This window comes from Phaethon aethereus (genome assembly GCF_964289735.1).
Source record: "Phaethon aethereus genome assembly, chromosome: 1".
Taxonomy (NCBI): Eukaryota; Metazoa; Chordata; class Aves; order Phaethontiformes; family Phaethontidae; genus Phaethon; species Phaethon aethereus.
The window spans coordinates 126,268,210-126,289,065 of record NC_138575.1 but is presented as its reverse complement, the minus strand read 5'-3'; the positions used below and the strand labels follow the sequence as shown (position 1 = coordinate 126,289,065).

Sequence of the window (20,856 nt, the reverse complement as noted above, 5' to 3'; positions counted from 1 at the left end):
AAAAATTTCTTCACTGAGAGGGTGGTCAGGCCTGTTCCAATGAACAGGCTGCCCAGGGAGGTGGTGGAGTCGCCATCTCTGAAGTGTTCAAAAAAACGTGTGGATGTGGCGCTTCAAGACATGGTTTAGAGAACATGGTGGCGCTGGATTAATGGTTGGACTTGATGATCTTGAAGGTCCTTTCCAACCTAGTGATTCTGTGATTCTGTATGGATGTGTCCCGAGGCTATCTCTGTTCCACATGTGACACTTAAGGCATGAAGCCATGTGGTGTGCCTGGCCACAGCTAGTTTTCTTAACCACTGGTGTTAGGCAGCAAAGGAAAGGCAATTTGGGGTACAGCTGTGTCCATCAGCACGCTGACTTACCCTCCTTGCTCCGTTATGGCGGGTCCAGGACTGATTTTATGGTTTGGTCAGGTCTGGAACAGAAATGCTATTGCTGTGATTTTTGTCACCCATCCTGTCCTTGCATCTTATTCCTGACGACAACACTTGGGAGACCTCTGTCAGGGCTTCCTTACTCTCCGGTTGCTCATCCTTGCAAGCCTGGCACCATCACCCGCAGAGTTCAGGGTGTATCCAGATCTTCTTTGCCTTTGGCATCAACACTGCAGGGAGCCGTCATCACCAGGGCCGTGCCATGCTTTCATACCTACTCTTGGGTGTTCAGTAACGCTTTCGGAAGCAGACGGTCCTGTTCAGAAGACACGGCCTGCCACCACCCACGTCTTCCTTGGTGCTGTCACGCTTCAGTTCACAAATTAGTTTTTGTGAGCTAGTGTCAGGCCTGACTTCCCTCTCTTCAGGTTCATTCTCTCATCAATTCACTTGCAGGGTCAACATTTTTAATGAGATTTTCTAATTTCAGAAGGTGTGAGAGACCGAATTCTGGTAAGGATTGCTTTAAAGATGCTGATAAACTGTTCCTCTACTGACACCTGAGTGTAAAATTGAACAATCCACCTTATGGTCAAACAAGAATTTGGCTGAAAAAACCAAGGCTGTGCTCTTGAGTGGCAAGAATGAACAGCACAGACATTGGAATGCTGCTTTTCAGGCATGTCAAATCATGCATCATATCCTGTAAACAGGTATCCAAAGCTGTAACTCACAATTTTCACTCTGATGCTTATATTCTTCTTCATGTGCGATGTATATTCTTTGCAGTGGATCGGCAAAACTGTGAGCTATAATAAAACAAACAATAGCAAACTCTTTCCTTTTCGGATTGCCTCCTAACACTTTACTAAGCAGGGAATTTTTTGTTAATTTGTAAGTGATGACTGGCAAACAAATATTTTCACAGATCTGGAAATGACAAATCCTTGATGAATTTTCCCTGGGGGTCATGTTTCCATGCCATCCAATCAACAGCCTGGTCTGTCTCCAAGGTGAAGAGGGGGAAGAAATCTGCTACTCCAAGTCCGTTGGACGTGAAAAGCCAAAGGGAGAATACCTGGTAAGAGCATGTTTTCCTACCAGGCATTGCAGTATGTGGCCTTTAGTAATTACTGTCCATCTTCTACACTGCTCACTGTTCCTTTATTGTATTCTTTCTGGCAATGACTTCTGTACTTCTGCTGTCAGCTATTTTCACCTCGCTGCTGCTGTAAACAGGTACTTGCGTTGCCTTTGGCTTATGCTTATTGTCTGTGATTGACCATATTATTAGTGGAATGGAAAAACACTGCTGGGTTGCTTGTACACTTTCAATCTGAGGCTAATGTCTCTGTTACAGTGGTTTGCAGGGAAGTATTTTCATCCAACTTTTGAATTAATTGATCAATGTTTATCTCCAGGAGGAATTTTAGACACCTATCTGTTTGCAAAACAATATTTTATTAATAAAAAGACTTACAAACAGTAAGAAAGAAACTCCAATTTTACACTGAATGAAAAATCCAAAATAGACTCACAGAAACGTGCCTCAGTTCTTCACTCTGTACAAAAAATTCCATTGGGTGGTAATCCTACGTACACATTTCTCTAAAGATGGCTGAAAGTACAAAAAAGCATCATGCATGCTTCTATGCAGAGTAGCTACACAGCTGGACAGACTTAACAATACACACACAAAAAATCTGTACATCAGTGATTAAAAAAGCCATGCTTTGTGCAGCACCAAGGGGAGAATTACGTGGATTAAAAAAAAAAAAAAAATCACTGACAACTGCAAGCCCTGCAATCCTGAATCAGGGACATGACTGGCCAATTTCTGCTTGCAGTTTCATCTCTTCTTTTCTCAAGGGAAAATTGTCAATAAGTGCAAAGAGCTCAGCTGGTGTTGCTGGGAAAGGATAGCGTTCCTTGTCCATTCCGTGCTTGTCCATCACCACAATGTTGAAATTGTAATGGGGGATCCTCAGCAGCAGCCTGCAAAATAAGGAACTTGTTTTGTTAAAGCCCGTCATCTACTGCCTGGGCACTTCAAACTAATAAAGGGCAGAACCAGCCTGTTGGGTCTCAGCAGAGGAAGGCAGGGCTGGTCAGAGCAGGCTACACAGGGTCTGCTTTGTTTCAGCTGTGAGAATAAGGAGTCAGAGAGTGAGCGTCACCATGTGCTGCAGGCTGTACCTCTGCACTAGGGAAGGGTCAAGGTAACTGCATGCAGCTCTGTGTTCTTCTCAGACCTCTGACTGTTAGCATAGTGCCTGCCATTACCTATTTGCTATCACAAGAGAAAAAAAACACAGGACAAAAAACGTACTATATACGTTGCCTAAAGAAAACCATTGTGATGGAACTAGATTTTTTGAAACTAAAGGAGACTATTCCCTTTCTTGGCTTTCACAAGGTATGAAACCACAACGAGAAAATGCAGGACAAAATTATTGGAGTCAGTTTTCATTGCTTCCTAATAATAACCATCTACCTGGCGGTAACTCCGATTTAGGAGAACAAAAGCTGCTGCTAATCATGGCAGAGTCCTTTCCTTCCAAGTGGTAAATGGGGTCATTTGAGCTCTTCTGGAGGTGTGACAGTAACACAAGTATATCCTTAGTGCTCTTTTCATCTTTTGCTTGAAGGAGTAATGAACTAGAAGGTCCTTAGACATGCAGTCAGTCAACACCATTGGTGTGTGGAAAATAAATTCAGGCAGCTGTGACAATGGTGTCAGGAGAGGAAAGGTGCTATGTAGAAGAGGGTCTGGGGGGGTGTTAGTAAGGTGTGAAGCATCAAAATTGACCTTCCTCAGCCTTCTAACAAGTTTGAGTGCTCTAGGTCTCTTTCTCATTGCAATTAGGGAGCTTGGCTATTAAATTCAAACTAAAATAAAGTTTGGAGCTAAGCTATGGTGATAAGAAACTACATTCCTCTTGTGCCTCATCTCACCTAAGAAGAATGCTTACTTTCTACACATCCAAATGCTAACCTTCTGAGGCTTCCAAAGTTTTAACTAGGGTACCTGTGCTCATTAGTGTACTGAATGCCAGTTCTGGACAGCATCTTAAATGAAAATGAAACGCACCCTTAAATGTCTTTAGAATAAAGTGCCTTCCAGACCTAGAATGCTGTAATTCACACAACTGCAGTAGCAACAGAGGAAAAAAAAAAATCAAATTGAAAACTAACTGTCACTGAGTGCAGGGAGGGCAGGTCATACCATACCAATTACCAAAACATAGCCCCATTAAAGGTTGAGGGGAGGGCAGGGCAGGGCATGGCATGAGACGTTACCAGAGCTTACTATTTTCCACAGAGCCACAAGAAAACCACTTCAACTTCAGTAAAAGTACCTTTACTTTTTGGAATAAGAGAGAAGCTCTTTGTGCTCTCTTTTTCTTTTCATAAAGATAAAATGGTTTTATTTTTTGCAATCCAAAAAAAACCTCTCTGACTTGTCAGCAGTTTTTATTGTCCCCAATTAAAATTCACTGCATTTCCTCAGGCATATCATGAAAGATGTTGTCTAAATGCTCCTGGACTCTTTTCCTAAATACTACTTTCCCTGCCACTGAGGCCTTCGCGTTTGGCTCTTGCAGTCCTCCTGTCCCTGGGAAATGCTGGCTGGCACTTGAAGTCTCCCCTCTCAAGTGAAAACCAGCCTCCCCTGCCAGTCTAAAACCAAGTCAAAACAGTTTAGGCACCTCAGTAAAACTGCTGAATGTTGCAGTCAGGCTGGGGAGGCTGCGATAATCTTCTCTTTGAAATACTGCCTGTGTCATTTCTACATGTGGGACTTCAAAGAGCAACCACTGTTTTCCCTTCTGGCCTGGCCACAACCACCAGCAATGCGGTAGAGAAGAGGAGCTGTCACTGGCAGCTGCTCCAAGGCTGTCATTGCAAAGTGACTGTGGCCTGTCATGGCTGTGTCAGACAACTCCAGCACAAATACAGATGTACTTAATGTATTTTCAGTGGCAGCACCCAAAAATATAGACCTATAACATGATCAAAAGGATACACAGGGTCTTCACATGAATTCAGAAATGAACTCAGTTTGAGCAAAGGGGCAAGGAAGACATGGAACTTGAAAGAGTGGCCATAGACTTCATCTTGTTTCACATTTAAATGGGCTGTGACACATTAAATGGTCACCATTTCACCATTAAATGGTCACAGCCCATTTAAATGTGAAACAAGATGAAGTCTATGCTCTTAATTTCCTAAATACCAAATGCCCATGAATTTGTAGTAGCTATTACAGAGAGAGAGAGCAAATTAATCCTAAAACTTACTCATCAACATCTATCTTCCAGTGTCTGTCTATGTACATTAGAGTAGAATATGTATATTTAGAGAGTAAGACACAGGGAATCAAAAGGAATGCATCATATATGCTAAGACGCAACTATAATAGCAGTGAGAGCTTACTTTACCTGAGTTGCAGGGCAAGTGACGGGGGCAGCAGCTTTACACCTATTCTTCCTATCTGTGCTGGGAAGACACCAACCAATTCAACTACGGTAACGTGTCGGAGGTCTAAACCACACTGTGCCGGCTGGAAGAGTTATAAGAAGAAAGAGGTGTGTTAGTTATCAGTGAGAGAACAGGGGGTGATTTTGAGATGCAGCAAGCGTTCATAAAGAGTCCGATCTTCTTACGTTAGTAAGGTGGTTTAAACTGAAATGAGAGCGTACTTTGCCAAGTCTCTAATTCTCACTGCAAAGAACTAGAGCCTGATGACTCCAGGGGATGTTAAATGATGGGTTCTTAACTACTCTAAGAAAAAGAACACACAGGGACCACCTGGGAGAAATATAAACTTATCATCTTTGTAATGACATGAAAAGGTGCCAGGGTATCAAGCATTGTGCCAGTAATCCAATTTGGCAATCAAAGCAAGGTATGTGAAACGGAAGTCGACTACATAAAGCCTTTTTTCATGCCAACTTATTTGACCATTGACTTGTTTGTCATTTTGATCAATATATTGCATTTTCTTGCCAAGTTAATCTAATAGGGGAAAAGGAAAACTTTCCTTTTTTTTTTTTAATACAACTGTACCTTAAGCCAGCAGTTAAAAACATCATGCTGTTCATATCCCGAAGACTATTTATACTGAATTTAGTTACAGTTGTGAGAAAAGAAACAGGACAGACACACTTGCCGCTGTGAAAGAATCCAGGACTGGCTCCTTTCCCTAAGGACACGGATACATCCCTAAGTCTAGCAAGAACCCAACAAGAGCATCACATTTACAACACATAAGAAGGACAATTACCAGAAGTGTTCTTGTTTTTGGAACAAAATACCCCAGTGCTACCTCCAGCACTCTGGATGACTTCTACGCTGAGTCTCTGGTCCTTTGTTTGCTGGTGCACTGGTTATTTCTGAAGCTATTCACACTTCCTTGCGTTGTAGTTACAAAGTCTGTGAGCCTAGTTTGCATGAACTGCAACCACTGAAGTGCTGAATGGTTTAGGGGTTTTTTTCAACTTCTTTAGGAGCTGAGTTAGGGAATGATTATTAAGTACAAGTTAATATTAAATTAATTTGGGGAGGATGGAAGAGGGCGAGAAGGGCCTGGGTCAGTCAGAGGCAGCACAATCCAGAACAGAGCTGAATTAAAGACTGGGGACATGTTTCAACTCAAACCCATGTGGAAAGGATTAATGCAGAACCACTACCGCTTCAGCCAGATCCTCCAGTGGCCACAATATAATAACAGAAGTTTGCGGATTTCTGTCAAACAGTGGAGCCTGTTCTCTTGTGTCTTTCTTTAAAGAAAAAAAATTAGTTGCACCCTGAACTGTGTTTTACCTGCAGCATTCCCAACTGCATCCTGTAGAAGAAGTTGGCTGCGGTAGGAGTTGAAATAATTAGCAGTCTCCGCTTCTCATAAAATTGATCCAGAAGTGCAGCTGCAGTCCTCACATTCACATTAATATTCATGGCTATAATTAAATTTAAAACAAAAATTCTAGAGCATACTGAAAACAGATCTATTTCTAAAAGCACAAACTGTCAGCAGAAGCACAAGAACAAGAAATAATAATGAAGAAGATATGGATGAAATACTGGCCTCGTTGAAGCCAACAATTTTATCTTAAGCTGTTCTGGCTTGCAAGATGGACTGACTCCAGAATGTGAAATTTTGTAGAGAGCTTTGACCTAAACCATGCTATCAGTTGTGAGGTACCATCATCATCCTAGGAAAAAGGAGCCAAAGGTGGGCAAGGTTTCAGCTGTAAGTGCAGATTGGCAGAGGAGAGAAAGATGGTAAGTTTCTTACCTCTAAGGCATTAAAGTTTGCAGCTGTATTCACACACACCCTTCCCAAATTCTCACTGCCATGAGAACTGGCAGCCCTTCTGGCAAAGTGGTGAAATACTCACTTACGTGCACAGGTTGGCTCCACTCCTGACCACCCCAAATTGTACTGGCATACTCTAGCTGGGCTTCCTTGCAGCTCGTAGCCACCAATGCAGGAGAACTCGCATGTAGCACCATAGTTATTTCCATCACCTGAACACTTGATGTAGCCATTATCTGGGGCGTTTAATTTCACACAACGCCTGACTTTAAGCAAGAGGCAAAAAAAAAAAAAAAAAAAGACAAAACATGAATCACCCTGTTTGTTACTAGGGTAGCATAGCCAGTGGAATACCAATATAAAAAACATTTTTCTGTTTGCTTTCTATATTATTAGAGTCATGTACTTGAAAACACCAACCAACCAAAAAAAACCCCTCCTAACTCATATGTAAACTGAAATGATACAGATGTATAGGTGTATGCATGACAAAAAGTCATGGAGCACGAAGAGAGCTGAAGCTGAAACCTACAGGTTTCATCTCTGTATATTCAACTCCAAATTTCAAGATCTGCACTTGTGAAAGGGCAGCCCTGCTTGACAGACACGAGTCACAGCTGAAAACACTCCTTTGTGGACTTGCTTCAGCAGCTCACAAGCTAAGCATCAGGGAGAAGCCAGCGGGAGGGAAGGGGTGTGGAGCTGGAGGCAGGACTGATCAAAACGAAGCTCTCCCCTGACATGCGGAGGGCCGAGCACTGGCCACCCACCCCGCTGCAAGCCTGGCCCCCAGGGCCTTCAGCAAGACGTTGTTCTCCCATTCAGTATCAACACACAGTTTATATACACATCCATATGCAGACAAATATAGAAATGAGGACATTTCTCAAATTCCCTACTAAGCCAAATGCAAATCAGTGACTGTATTTATAGGGTAAAACATCATTCTTACCTCTGACTTTAACAAGAAATTTGCAAGTGCCTTTGTTTTCAGCTCTGTCATACACAGTATATTGGATTTTGTGGTCACCTTCTGGAAAATGTGACCCTGGTGGCAGGCCTTTCAAAATAACACTGAAACAGGAGGCAAAAACAGGACAGACATTCATAAATTCATCAGCTGCCTACTGATAATGCTGTAAAAGCCTAAAGAGTGAGGTTTGTGTCATGCTAAGGTTGTCTGGCTGCGCTGCAACGACTGAAGACTGAGAGCAAGCAAAGAAAGAAGCTGGGCAGCAGCAACCAGAGTATTTAAACTTGCTCCCAGCAGCCCACCCTGGAGTTGTACGAAAGGGTCCCACCCTGCTGAGGCAAGGGAGGGAGAGCGGGCAGGGCCTGCTCGCTTCCTGTAAGACAACCCATAGTGTAGCCAAGCATCACGCCATGCTCAAGGGAACTCGAGCTTCCTTTCCCTTACATAAAGAAAAGTCAAGATTGATCCTCCCTCATTTTTTATTGTGAACAATCCACTTGTTAGGGCTGCAGCGTAAGCCAGAGCCGGCGGAGTGTAAGAAAACTTCCAGCCTCTTACAATGGGGAATGTACCCCATTTGGCTGCTCTGCACCGCTCCCATGGTTATACTCATGTACAAAAATGAAATAGAAAGTGAGATTTATTGTCACAGCAGAAGGGTGGGGTGATCCACAGAAGCATTTTCACCTGGAACTTGTTCCTATCCTGCAGATGTGTCAGGAGAATTCAGACATGCTAGACGTATCCTCAGTACTGAAGCAGTGAGGTTGAGCAGCGTTCCATGTAATGGGAGAGCTTACATACTCACAGGCCTGCAGGACTCAGTGCATTTAAGGAAAGCACTGTACCTCTAAACACCACAGTTTAGCAAGATTTTATAAAAATAGATTTATGGAAAAGCTTTCATAGATTCAACAGCTAGCCTCTTAGAACTGGGAACAGTTACTCGTATGACAAAGTCTACATTGGATATTCCTAATTTTTTTGGCCTGTCAGACGTTATTTATTTCATCAAAAAGACTTTGGAATTTCTTTATTGTGACACTTTTCAAAGTTTTTATTTTACCAGGCTTAACTTTTTTGATGCTGTTAATTGCCGTAGAATTATCACATTAGACCTTAACAGCAATATTGTTTTTAGTTGTGTAATGAATTCTTCTTGCTGATATTGTTTAAACTGTACCAATAAAAAGGCAATGTCACTGTGTCTTTCAACAGCTATTTTGTATTCACATAAAACTGTAAACATCTTTAAGCTTACAACATTGAGATTTTAAGCTTAATCAGTCCAATAATATAGAGTAAAAAGATGTAACTTGCTTAATGAAAAAAGCAGTTTTTTCTATACTCTTTCCATTACAATAATCTAGACTGCCATAAATCCTGCATGATAAAGTTGTGAAAATGGGGCAGTGCTACCATCACAAGTGCACCTTGGTCTTCTGGAAAATGTGACTGTGAAACCATAAAAACGGTCAAGGAAATTTTGAAGAAAGTGATAAGTTTAAATCCAGTGTTCAAAGCTGCTTAAGTTTGAAATGAAAGGTGTTACTTTACAAGTAGCGTTAAGTACAGAACACTGTGACATCAGTACTCAGCACTACTTCAGGAAGAAGCCTAAAGATGTTTGCAGATATTGGTTTGTGACACAGTTTGTCTTTTTTTTTTTTTAAGACAGTCACAATTGCCTCTGTTGCTACCTCCAATGTTTTCATTTTTCTGTATAAAAGGTAATTTGCTGTAAGAAAAATTGTTGTATATGAGAACGGACCCACAAAGAAGCTCTGGAAAATTTCACAGGTGCAGTCAAAATGCTATTGTCATTTATTCCATCAGCTCTAAAACAACCACAACAATCTGCTACCCCGCTACATGCCAGGTCCTGAACAATTCAAGTTGTCAGTGTTTATTTTTTCAATTAAACATGCAATTCTTTACAGGCCATTGACAGGTGACAGCTATAAATAAGCATCTTGGATGAATTAAGGGGAAAGGCTACCTGGCCATCCTCATCAGCTGATTTACTAACCAGGGACCCCAGGAATAAAAAGGGGAAAATGCAAACATTTATAGATTTGCACCTACTCTGTCAGAATCCCGTCAGCAGTGTCCCGTCCTTCCGGGGTGTCCCAGAACACTCTGGCCGTCAACTTGTTGGGCTCCGCAGTTTTCTCCTTCACACTCGGGCACTGGATTCTTGGAGGCTCAGTATCTGTTGAAATAAATGTCACAGAAATGGGCATGTGTGCATGTGTTATAGCTATGCATTTTCTTCACAGTTCTTGCTCTGTTGTCAGTGTAATTCGGGACCAACCTTCCGCTGCCCTCCTCAATACTGGAACCATCTCAGCCAAGGCAGGTGGAAACTGTATTTCTCACCTTTTTGTAAGAAGAGTAAGAAAGAGATGACAATGATCAACCCCTGCCCCAATGTAAAAAATAATTAAAAAGTAGTTATCATAACTTTCTTTATCTAGTCCCCAGTTAAAAAGCAATGTCTACATATCGACTGTATTTAGCTTTGAACTCTAAGGAGGGATACCCAAGACTGTACCCGAGGAGCCTGACCCTTCTCATTGTCTGCTCTGCCTCTCTTTGTTCATCTGAGTGGTGGAGATTGTGCTTAAGAACATTTGTAAAGCACACTGACCATAAATGTCTCTGCATATAATAACCTTGCATGTTACTGTTAAGTCTTGGTTATTTTTCCTGCAGCAATGGGAAAAAGAAAAGCAATGGAAGATTGACAAAATTGTCATTTTGCAGGCAATTGCTGCTGCATTTGAATTTTTCCAAGTAATTCTTAAAATAATGCCTTCCAGGCAATACAAAACAAAAAATAGACTGGGTAAAGTTTTGAAAGTTTATTTAAACTGCTACCAGAACATTGTGACTGTTATTCAGGAGTAAAGGAACAGTGGCAATGATAAAAAACCCTCATGAGGACAAAGGCAATGTACAGCTACTCATCTTCAGCCACTTCCATTGCCAGTCTTGCCAGCTGAGTAGAAATACATGGGCAAACCAAGTCCAAACACCATTACAATCATTAATTAAAATTTTAAAAAGCTTCTTTAATGGCTTAGTCTCAAGGGTTTTTTTACCATTGCTTGGGTTATACCCAACCCAAAATGAAGTCTGAATCCATGGGATCTTATACCAGCTTTAAAAATGAACAGAGAGACAGGATTGCTCTTTACCTGCACATAGAAAACAATCCCTGAAGGGCTGCTTAAATTTGAAGGGTTGCAGGCCTTGTCTTTTCATTTGCAGGACAGACACAAAAAGTACACTCTGGATTTCTTTCCAAAAAATAGCAATGAGAAAAGGTTTAGGTCTTTATAAAGCATCAAATATACAAAATAATTTCATAGACCCTCGTATTCTACAAGCAATGCACAATGTTTTCTACCAGTTTAACCGAGGCAAGTGCAGCCTTGCTATAGTCCCTTCAAACTTTTAATGGCATTCCAAGAACCTGGGACTCTTGAAAACTGCCGTATCTCTATTTCTTCTGTAAGAGTCTTTCCCCAACCCCAAACACTGCAGCTTTGTGAGGCACTTCCACAGGAAGAGCTCCTGTCTCAATTTTACACAGGAGGGAGCGGGGGAGGCACAGGCAAGTAAGTGTCGTACCAAAGTTATTCAGAAAACATAAGGAATCTTGCAAGCTGCCTTATTTTTGTGTGTTTTTTTTTCTAAATAAACAATGAAAAAAAATCTTCCTATAGTATTGGGAGGATAACAGTTGATTTCTTTGTAGATCCTACTAGAAGGTGAAGATAGCAAGAGTGGGTTCCCACTACAGAGAGTAGAGCAATCACAAATGAACAGCACAATCTTCTAAATGGCTTTTGAAGCTTCCTGTACTTTACAAGGACACCCGTCACTAAAGATACTTAAGGCACTTAGTTCTTCTTTGTGGCTTCTTTAACTTTTTGACTTTTTGGATTCTTTCACTCTTCCTTCCCTCACCTGCTGCAGAAAAACAAGCGAGCAGGATTTTCAAGCATCCACTCCGGCTGTGGGAAGCACTTTGTCTTGTTTCCTCACATTTCTTATTTACTCCCTTATTTTTAGAGTACCTTCCCGTTATGTGTGGGAAACGTGCTCACATCACAGCCAGCAAGATCTCTGCCCTCCTCTACAAAACTACATTGCTCTCAATAACCCCCCCAGTGTAGCTGAACTAGGGTAGGAAACAACCCAGGCTCACCAAGGTTGCTTCTGGCTCTGGTTAGTTTACTGTGCTATCAGCTCACCACTCTGCTGTGGACAGTATACATTTATTCCAGCATTACGTTTATTTAAAGACAGAATGGCATTTAAGAACCCAGTGTTTTAAACAATTAATCAGAAAGCTCATTACGCTATTTAGTGCAGAGAAGACTGGTTAGTATGAACAGGCTTGGACTTCCACATCGTAAAGACAAACAATACAGTTACTGTGAGAACTGACGCACCAAGCACCCAGGGGCCAGGCAGCCTTTTTAGCTGGATGTAAAAATTCCTGGAAAGGCTATTTTCTTTGGTCATTTCAGCTGCCTCCTAGCATTCAACAGGCACAAAATGAAACCCACCAGAATAACTCTCCTTCGAGCCAAACCAAGAGAAAGCAGCTGTCTACCAGAGGCTCTCTAACTGCAGTAGCCACTGGGATGTGTTAAACCAAACAGTTCTCGGGTCTTTTTCCTTGTGCCCTCGTACAAAGTTGCAGCCAATCTACAGCGTATTAAGCACCTTGGCCACAGCCTGGCAGAAAGATGACAGGTCTAAAAAAACCCAACCCATTTAAATGCAGAGGAGGTGACCAGGGAACACCCAGGCAAACACACAAGTGCCAAAACTGAAACACCGCCCCCCCCCCCAACCCCTTCAATACAATGTATGATGTGAGCAAGGTGCCCACCTGCAGGTCAAAAAACGAAACTTGTTCCAAAACAAACCCCAACAGAGGAACCCACAAGATCGCTGACTGCTGGGGAGGTTTTATCAGAGGCAAAAATAATCCTGTAAGCACCAGATTGTCAGACTCTCTCGCTTAATAAGTATTCCGGGGCAGAGTTGGAGCCAGGACATGCTGCAGGGTGTCTGACCCCATGCAGCGAGTCTTACGCTTTTCCTACAGTGTCACTGCTGAAAGACCGATGAAAAGCCAAGCAGATTTATTTAAGCTGTTTAGCTGGGCTGTGTATTAAACAGGTGAATCTCGCCTGCATCGCGGGCAGGGAAACTGAGTTTTCAGTAAAACTTTGGTGCTGTTCAGCCACTACTTCTCCTACTTATTCTCTCTTAATTCTTGTACGCTGTCGCTCTTCTTGGCTACTTGGCAGCAGCGACTGGTATTCTGGCTCCAGGCGGGGAAGTGGCATTGAAGTCATGGCATCAGGAGGTCAGCAGCGGAATACCAAATTTTAAAGCGACCTTTTGAGCTTTGTGGAGAAAAATGCTAAGTTTTCAAATAGGTTTTAAATATTTTCTTTTAAAACATACTTCTGAGACTGGCCATATTAATGGTTTTAACAAAATTTAGAAAGCTTGTTGACTGCCTTTCTCATAGTTTGTTAAAGGTTTATGTTTATTTGCTTGTGAATTTGAGATGACAAGAAGAAAGAAACAGAGGGATGGTACTGAATGCCCACTGCTTGCTTATTCAAGAGTCCATACAGGATAGGTAAACGGTTTGCTGCTACGTAAACATGCTGTTATTACTGATTATTGATGACATTAAACAATGGCTGGAAGTTAATTCAAAACATTAGTCTGTGTCAAAGGCATAAAGAGATGAAGAAACTGGAAACAATAAGAGGGAATGAAAAACACTGTTCTGCTCTCCCCACTTCACTCCACAAGACATTGCTCTGTATTTCAAAGCATCCATTATCAGGGCCTGTATAATTAATGACTCAGAGTACAAAGCTTGTTTCAGACATCAGTAGTTGGAACCTGTTAGTTAACTACCTATCAATACAGTCTTAGGATGTGACAAAAGGATGACTTAGCACGGTGACAGCCATTTACCCCAACCTCTGTTATACAATCAGCAGGAAAATGAAACCTTTATAGAAGAAAAGGTAACAAGAAAAAGTAACATTTATCAATCTTCTAGAGGAAAAGCCCTATTTCAATCTCTGTTACAGTGCATTAAGGATATAGTGGAAACATTATTCAAGTGAGTATTGGTATTTTTAGCTAGCTGATAACCAAAAGCAGCTGTATGTTGATCTTTCTTAATCAAAGTTATTTCAGCAATATGAAGGATATCCTTCCTCTTATAGAAGGGGGACAGGGGACAGTCAGTCTGTTTTGTTACAGCAAAATACTCAATGTTCGTCAGGGCTCCCGTAAGTGACTGCTAAAACATATCTAATTTTCTTTAATTAAAAAAAAAAAATTTTTTTCCCTTTTTAATGAATACCTGTTTCAGCAATGATGTTAGCCTGATGCTTTTCCTACATGGATCTTCACTACCGCACTATGAACCCCAAGTAGTTTTGTGCAAAAATGCTAAGCAGTGCAACTGCAGTACAAAAGGTAAGAGGAAAGCCTCTTGTTTTCAAAAGGAATATCAATTCAGGTCTGCAGAAATTTTGACATACTTGATGCTAATAGCTGTGGTGTCCCCAGGCCACTTCCCTAACTATTTGCAACAACATGAGCTTTACCAGCCCATGCCTACGATCACACATAACATCCCTGCTGTGCACAGGGCAAAGTAATTGCTTATACACTAAAGTAACAAATGAAACAGCTTCTTTATCTTTCATCACTCCCCTCACCTTAATTTTATTCCTCAACTGAAAGTGAGAAAGAGCATCTATTCAGCCGGTTCTCTCCTGGCCACTGGTAAGCTTTCATAGGCTGCATGTCACTGATGACTTTTCCTTAATTACTGAATTACAGTAAGGGATGTGTGTTCAATTGCAAATTGCATTATACTGTTAGGGTCATGTCTGGTCACAAAAAAAAAATCTCTATCCTACCTATCAAGAGGTCAAAAGGTAACCTTATTAAGCAGCTTGCTAACTCACTATTTGCATATAGGAACTGTGTGCACACAAGATTTGAAGGAGTCTTCTCCATACTATGTGGTATTACCAGAACTTAAATAATAGTATTACTTTTATTGGGTTACTTAGGACTTGCAATCATGCCCTATGAAACAACTATTCTGCATTTTTGGAATCAAAAAGAAGTGTTAGTGCTAACTTAGCCTCTCTTTTTTTTTTTTGCTTAAGATGTACTTGCTTACTCTACTCTGCAAGACAGCATCCTCTGTAATAAGCACCCTATCCCTGCAAACAGACAAGGTTCTGGAAGTGTCAGGAAATAAAGAGGACAGCATTTTATCATTCCCAAACTTAAAAGGGTTTGTTTTTCTTCCTCTGCCCACACTATTGAGAAGGACAAGGCTCATTTTTGTAAATAAAAACAAGGGACACTACAAGCAGTCTAGACCTAAGCAGCAGGATCATTTACACGTTGGTACAACACCAAGTAACAGGAAACCTGAAAAAAATTCTACAAACGACAGGCCACAGTGGAGAGACTCCAAAGCCATTTGCTAACCTAGACTGAGCCACAGGCATTCCGAGGAGAACCAAGCCATCATACGCAAAAAAACACTGAGCACAAACACTCTACCACCCACAAGCTGAAATTACTGGTAGCCAATTCAAATGGCCAAAAAAAGCCTCTTTCCTTTGTGGATGGCTGCTGAACCTTTTATCAGACTTCCCAGAAACAAGAGCAGCAGCTGAGACTTCACCATCTGCTGAAATCTCATTAGTAGGAAGGAAAGTTAAATCTTAATATTTGCTTATCTCTCTTTTGGTTTATGTATATAGAAACAATTATCCCAGCTGAGGTTCCTGGGAGACTGCTGACTATGTAATGAAAATGACTGGCATAACTAATGTGAACTAGACTGAAATTTAGTTTAGCTCACTGCAGCCAGGCTGGTAACTACAATCCATTCATATTCCCAGGACGTATTTGGAGACCACGATCATAAGAAAGAAAAGCAACAGGGGAGGTCAGCTAAAGGGTTTAGTTTCAAACCTGTTTTATCATTAAGTTGCAAAGAGCAGGACAGACTGCGGCACAGAGAACATGCTAAAAGAGCAGCACAGTAATTACAGACTACCAATGAGTCACCCAGGAGATCAATGAAGGCCGTTATAAGCATTGTAAAGCACTGACCATTTACACCAGCCCCATCTTTATGAAAGTGAAACGTGGAGCTCATAGCTTGTGTGTAAGGAAGACAGTCAGTTGGGACTGAAAGTACTAGGTGACAGTGGTATGTCTCTGTACCCCTTGGAAAATGTTCTCTGCTTCCTCAAAAGGGACAGCTGATTTTCCTCCCGAGGAATGGGATAAAAAAGCACTTTGGAATTAATTTGGAGGACTCGGGCACCATCAGGTACCTAAGATACAGACCTTCCGGAATGCCAACCAATCCTCCTACTTACCAACGCAGGATGCTGGCCGGCCACTCCAAACTTTGTTGTCCATGCACGTTACTATACGGTCGCCTTTCAGCTGGTATCCCGGTGAACAGTAGTACTCACACCTCGAGCCAAAGTAGGCACCATCTAAACACTTGAAGCCCCCGTTGGTCGGCATAGACAGGGTGGGGCAGCGCTTTTCTGGAATAGAAAACAAAGACTTCTGGAAACCTGTTCTCCTCCCTTTAGAGTAGTGTGAATGGGGGGTATTATACAGAAATAAAGCAGCAGCTAGCAAACAAGTGGGAGAAAGTCATGTTCCACATGAGGTTTTTTACACTGTTCTTATTAGCCACATTTCAAATTTATCTCTACATACACATTAGTGGCCCAGTACAATATTTATATGAGAACAAGATGACAAGTACCTATTTCTCTCTTCTTAGAAAATGTTTTACTGCAGGAGCCCATTTAGATACCTGATACAAATTGTGTCAACTTATAAAATCCAAGACGGCAGTATTTTAAAGCAGCTTTATGGCTCTGGCATAGAACTAGTCCCACAAATCAAAACCCCACACTCATAAAACATTTCCTATCTGCCAAAAGTATTTGTATCACTCACGATACTTATTGTGTCATGTACCACTGTAAGATCCTCAACAAGAAGTCTATCTACATATCCAAGTATACTGTCAATGTTTAAAATAATACCAGTAACAATCTGAAGATCACTGTTTCAAAGGCAAACAGTTTATTGTCTGCTGAACCTGCGGCGCAAGCTGCACTCACAGATTCCATAGCTACTTACGTTTGCACAGCGCTTTGCCAGACCAGCGTTTGCTTGACTGACAAATTAGCTGCTGAGAGCCATGCAGTTCATAGCCTTTTTGACAGCGAATATCACATCTTGTCCCCAATACGTTCTTGTAATATTCCCCTTGAGGTGTCCTGCAGTTTGCATAACCATGTTTCACTTTAATGGGAGAGCACCACGGTGTTTCTGGCACAGAGAACAAAAACACACACATAGTACCTGGCAAAATGTAAAAGGTCAGACACGAATATAAAATCACTTTATTCAAGGTCACAGAGAAGACATGGAAAAAAAATCTTATTTAAAGAGCCACCAATACTCAAAGTGAGGAAGCAAGGTACACTAAGTCTTATACATCAGGTCAGCCCTTCAAAGACTGGCAGCTCTTTTTTATTACAAACATTAAAGATTGTAGCCATTGCCTTGCGGGGGTGTGTAGTGTTGGGCTACGTTTTTTTGTCCATGGAATAAGTGTGCCACCATGTGGATAGTTTGAGGACAACCAGACCTTTTTTCCCTCGTTTTTAAATGGATACATTTAACTTCTCTTTGGTAACAAAAGTTTGCACTAGGAACACCTTTGGTCCAGCTGTAGTTGTCATCTTTACAACATTTAACTCTCTTACTGCTCAGTTACAAAAAAAAATCTTCCATAATAATTTGTGCAGTAAAGGACATTGCCTTGGCTGAACTCTGTGATAGTTCAAGCTCTCCCACAGTTAGAAAGGATGTCACTTACATAAAACATACTGCCAACATGTCAAGCCTGTCTGTACACATCCTCCACAAGTCAGAACAACCGCTCAGGGTTTAAATATGGATCCAGTTTTGCAAAGTTACTTTCCGAGTTAGCACCCAGGTTTAAGCCTGAATTGGAACTTGTGAAGTCTGCAAGAACAGCAGCTCCCTCGCTGTTCTCAGCAGTTCTGTGGTACCACACTGAAATGTTCAAATACTCCTTACATTGCCAACAAACTAGCCTTCTACCAGCAAATGGGCACAATACCATTGCCATGATTAAATCTGAAGGCAAGTGTCCAATCCAACAGACTAAGAGCTTTTGAGAAAGATCTCATCTTACTCCTCTCTTTCTGCTAGTAATTTGTAGCTTCCAAGGGCAACATGCACATATTTGACAGCACAAACCCCTGCACTCCCTACTGTCAAATCCTTCAGAGTGTGTCGATGTTCATTTACGAACATACTATACACTTAGCACATATTCAGAAAAGGGAACCAAGCTGCAGAAATTTAAATTCAGTTCTAAATGTTCTCAAAGGTCAGGACTTCATGTGTTGTACTCTTCACCTCTAAAGATGGGTGGGGGACTGCTTTTTCCCTAATATCATGGAAATGTAGCCTGAAATATTACAATCACCTTCTAGTTGCTCCTGGATGCAGGACAGTGACATGCATGGACCTGCCAAGTCAGAGGAAAGCTGGAATTTGGCTGGGATTTCATGGCTAATGCTCCTACTGAACTCATGAAGAAAAGAGAAACACATGTACGTAAACCCGAACCTTTAAAAACTGGTCAGGACTACACTTTAAAATACTCAGGATATGGGTACAGTCTTCTTGTGAGGATTTAACACCATACTGTGATACTGACGGGTGCAGTATCAAACAGAGACTTGCCCTTCCCAGCCAAAGCTTCAAAATCTTTGTTTAGCTTTGACAACAGGGTGCACCAAGCAAGCTGTGCTTTTTTTGCAGCGGGCAGCTTCTCAGTAAGAGTTTCCTACACAAGGAGTGACTAAGCCTGCCCCTTCTCAGCTCCAAGATTTGAAAAGGACATATCGAGAGGGAGGGAGGGATTGCAGGGCAAAAAGAGAAAGATGACAGTTCCTGAAATCCTGTGTAACAATGTGTGACATGCAGGAGGAATGTGACATAACTTTTGAAGTCTGCAAGAAAGATGGAAGAAAAAAAACCAACCAAACAAAACACAACGAGTTTTAGCCTTCATCCTTACAGTGTCACAGGAGACATTTAAAAATAATCTCTAGATGATCTTTGTCAGATGTTCACTTCTAGCTCTTAATTCCAGTAGTTATTATGTGTAGTTTTCCACACAATTTGGATCAGGTCCACACATATATCAACAAAAATCAATACAGCCTGTTTTATTTCTTATACATGGGATATTTATATTCAGTATACAATGTCTCTAGGACCTATTTACACCCCAATGGAAGCTACATCTTGCTCCCTCCCTGGGGCCCGGGTGAGAGACGTCACCAGGAGACTCCCTGGTCTGGTTCGGCCCACTGATTACTACCCCCTGTTGGTCCTACAGGTTGATCCTACAGGGGTGGTTTAGATTGGATATTAGGAAAAATTTCTTCACCAAGAGGGTGGTCAAGCATTGGAACAGGCTGCCCAGGGAGGTGGTGGAGTCACCATCTCTGGAAGTGTTCAAAAAACGTGTGGATGTGGCGCTTCAGGACACGGTTTAGGGGACACGGTGGCGCTGGATTAATGGTTGGACTTGATGATATTGAAGGTCCTTTCCAACCTTAGTGATTCTGCTGTGCTGGTCCTGAACCAACACAAATAAGCACCTGAGGACTAAAATCAGAGACTAATAGTCAAGCTTTTGACTAGAACAACAGCATGTTCCTCTAGACTAGTCCATTTCTGAAGCAGTCGTATTGTACTGTGACATGCTTATTTTTGTATTTCACCAATACATGTGAAAAGCCTTTACAAAGATGTGTAAGTGGCATTATTCCTGGTGTCACCAAACACACTGTAACTGGGGCAGGGAAAATGAGCAGACCAGTCTAAGAGCACAGAGTGCAGTTCAGCTCTTTGGCTCAGACACATAATCGTACCATCTCTGGTTTTTTGCATTTATGGTCCTATTTTCCAAAAGTACTGAATGTCAAATACATCCTCCACTATTTACCTTACAATTATGCAAAGTCGTTTGGTAGGGAGTGAGTTTTGTTGGGTTTTTCTTTAGAACTATTTCCTGTCATTCACCCTAATCTCTATCCCATAGTTACCAAAAGACATTAAAAAAAAAAAATCATCAACTGAATTGGGCCACTTTGTTGAGGGGCTCTATCACAGTGGCCCACATTTTTCATGCTTGCTGTGAACCAAATTAAAAACTGGGGGAGCAGGTGAGGAATGGGAGGTAACAGGTATAGAAGTCAACCAGCTACTGCTGAAGTAACGAGTGATGACAGCACCCATCCTGGGCTGCCTACCCCACTGCCACTGCTGCAGTCTCAAGCGTCACCTCCAACCACTGTCTGGGGGAAGTCATGTTGGATTCACAGAGGCAGCCTCTGTCTCATTCACCTCCTGGAGACATCCTCCGCCTCCTGAGCTAACAACAGCCTTTCCATAATCTCCCTTCAGTGGTCTCATCCCCCAAATTTCCAACTTTTCTGTCCCACTTGTTCTTCTCATGCCCCAAGACCTTAAACTTCAATATTTTTTTTTTTTAATTAAAAAAAAGCTTTTCCCACTTGCTGTAGGATCTCCTTAACTAAGGAGGAAGCCTCAGTTTTTCGGCAGAAGGGTTTAAATCTGAAATTACTAGAACACTGCCTGAAGGGGCACAACAGGGGGGATGAAGACTCAGGCAGGCTGAGCTTTTGCCCCAGCCAGCTAGGTAAACCTTCAGCAAATCAGTTCCAGGTATTTATGCCTCAGGTTTTCCACATATATAAAGTGCAAATGCACATGGCTTTCCTTTGTAAAGGGTGTTAAGACAAATACACTTTGCAACATGATCAAGAGGCTAATTAAAAAAAAAAAAGGCAAAGCAGCTGTTTCAGATATTGCAAATTGCCTGAGTTTTTCTGCAAATTTTTGTGGCTTTACAAACATACTTGCCTTGAGTAAACAGCTGCACATGTATTAAAAAAAAAAGTGGCTAACAGCTGACAAATGCAGTTTAA

At 41.7% G+C, this 20,856-nt stretch overlaps 1 protein-coding gene across 1 annotated transcript in view; it reads right to left on the bottom strand.

The window, feature by feature from the left end:
- Positions 1–1,828: 1,828 nt before the first annotated feature.
- The window catches only part of SRPX (sushi repeat containing protein X-linked), a gene marked incomplete at its 5' end in the record, with an annotated part of 48,964 nt that continues 29,936 nt past the window's right edge, over positions 1,829–20,856 (bottom strand). Inside the window, 8 exons of the mRNA XM_082000156.1 lie at positions 1,829–2,375; positions 4,823–4,944; positions 6,207–6,340; positions 6,786–6,965; positions 7,652–7,773; positions 9,758–9,884; positions 16,147–16,323; positions 16,934–17,125. Coding sequence (XP_081856282.1) covers positions 2,195–2,375; positions 4,823–4,944; positions 6,207–6,340; positions 6,786–6,965; positions 7,652–7,773; positions 9,758–9,884; positions 16,147–16,323; positions 16,934–17,125 — 1,235 coding nt within the window. The 3' untranslated portion in view covers positions 1,829–2,194. The remainder of the gene's footprint in view (positions 2,376–4,822; positions 4,945–6,206; positions 6,341–6,785; positions 6,966–7,651; positions 7,774–9,757; positions 9,885–16,146; positions 16,324–16,933; positions 17,126–20,856) is intronic.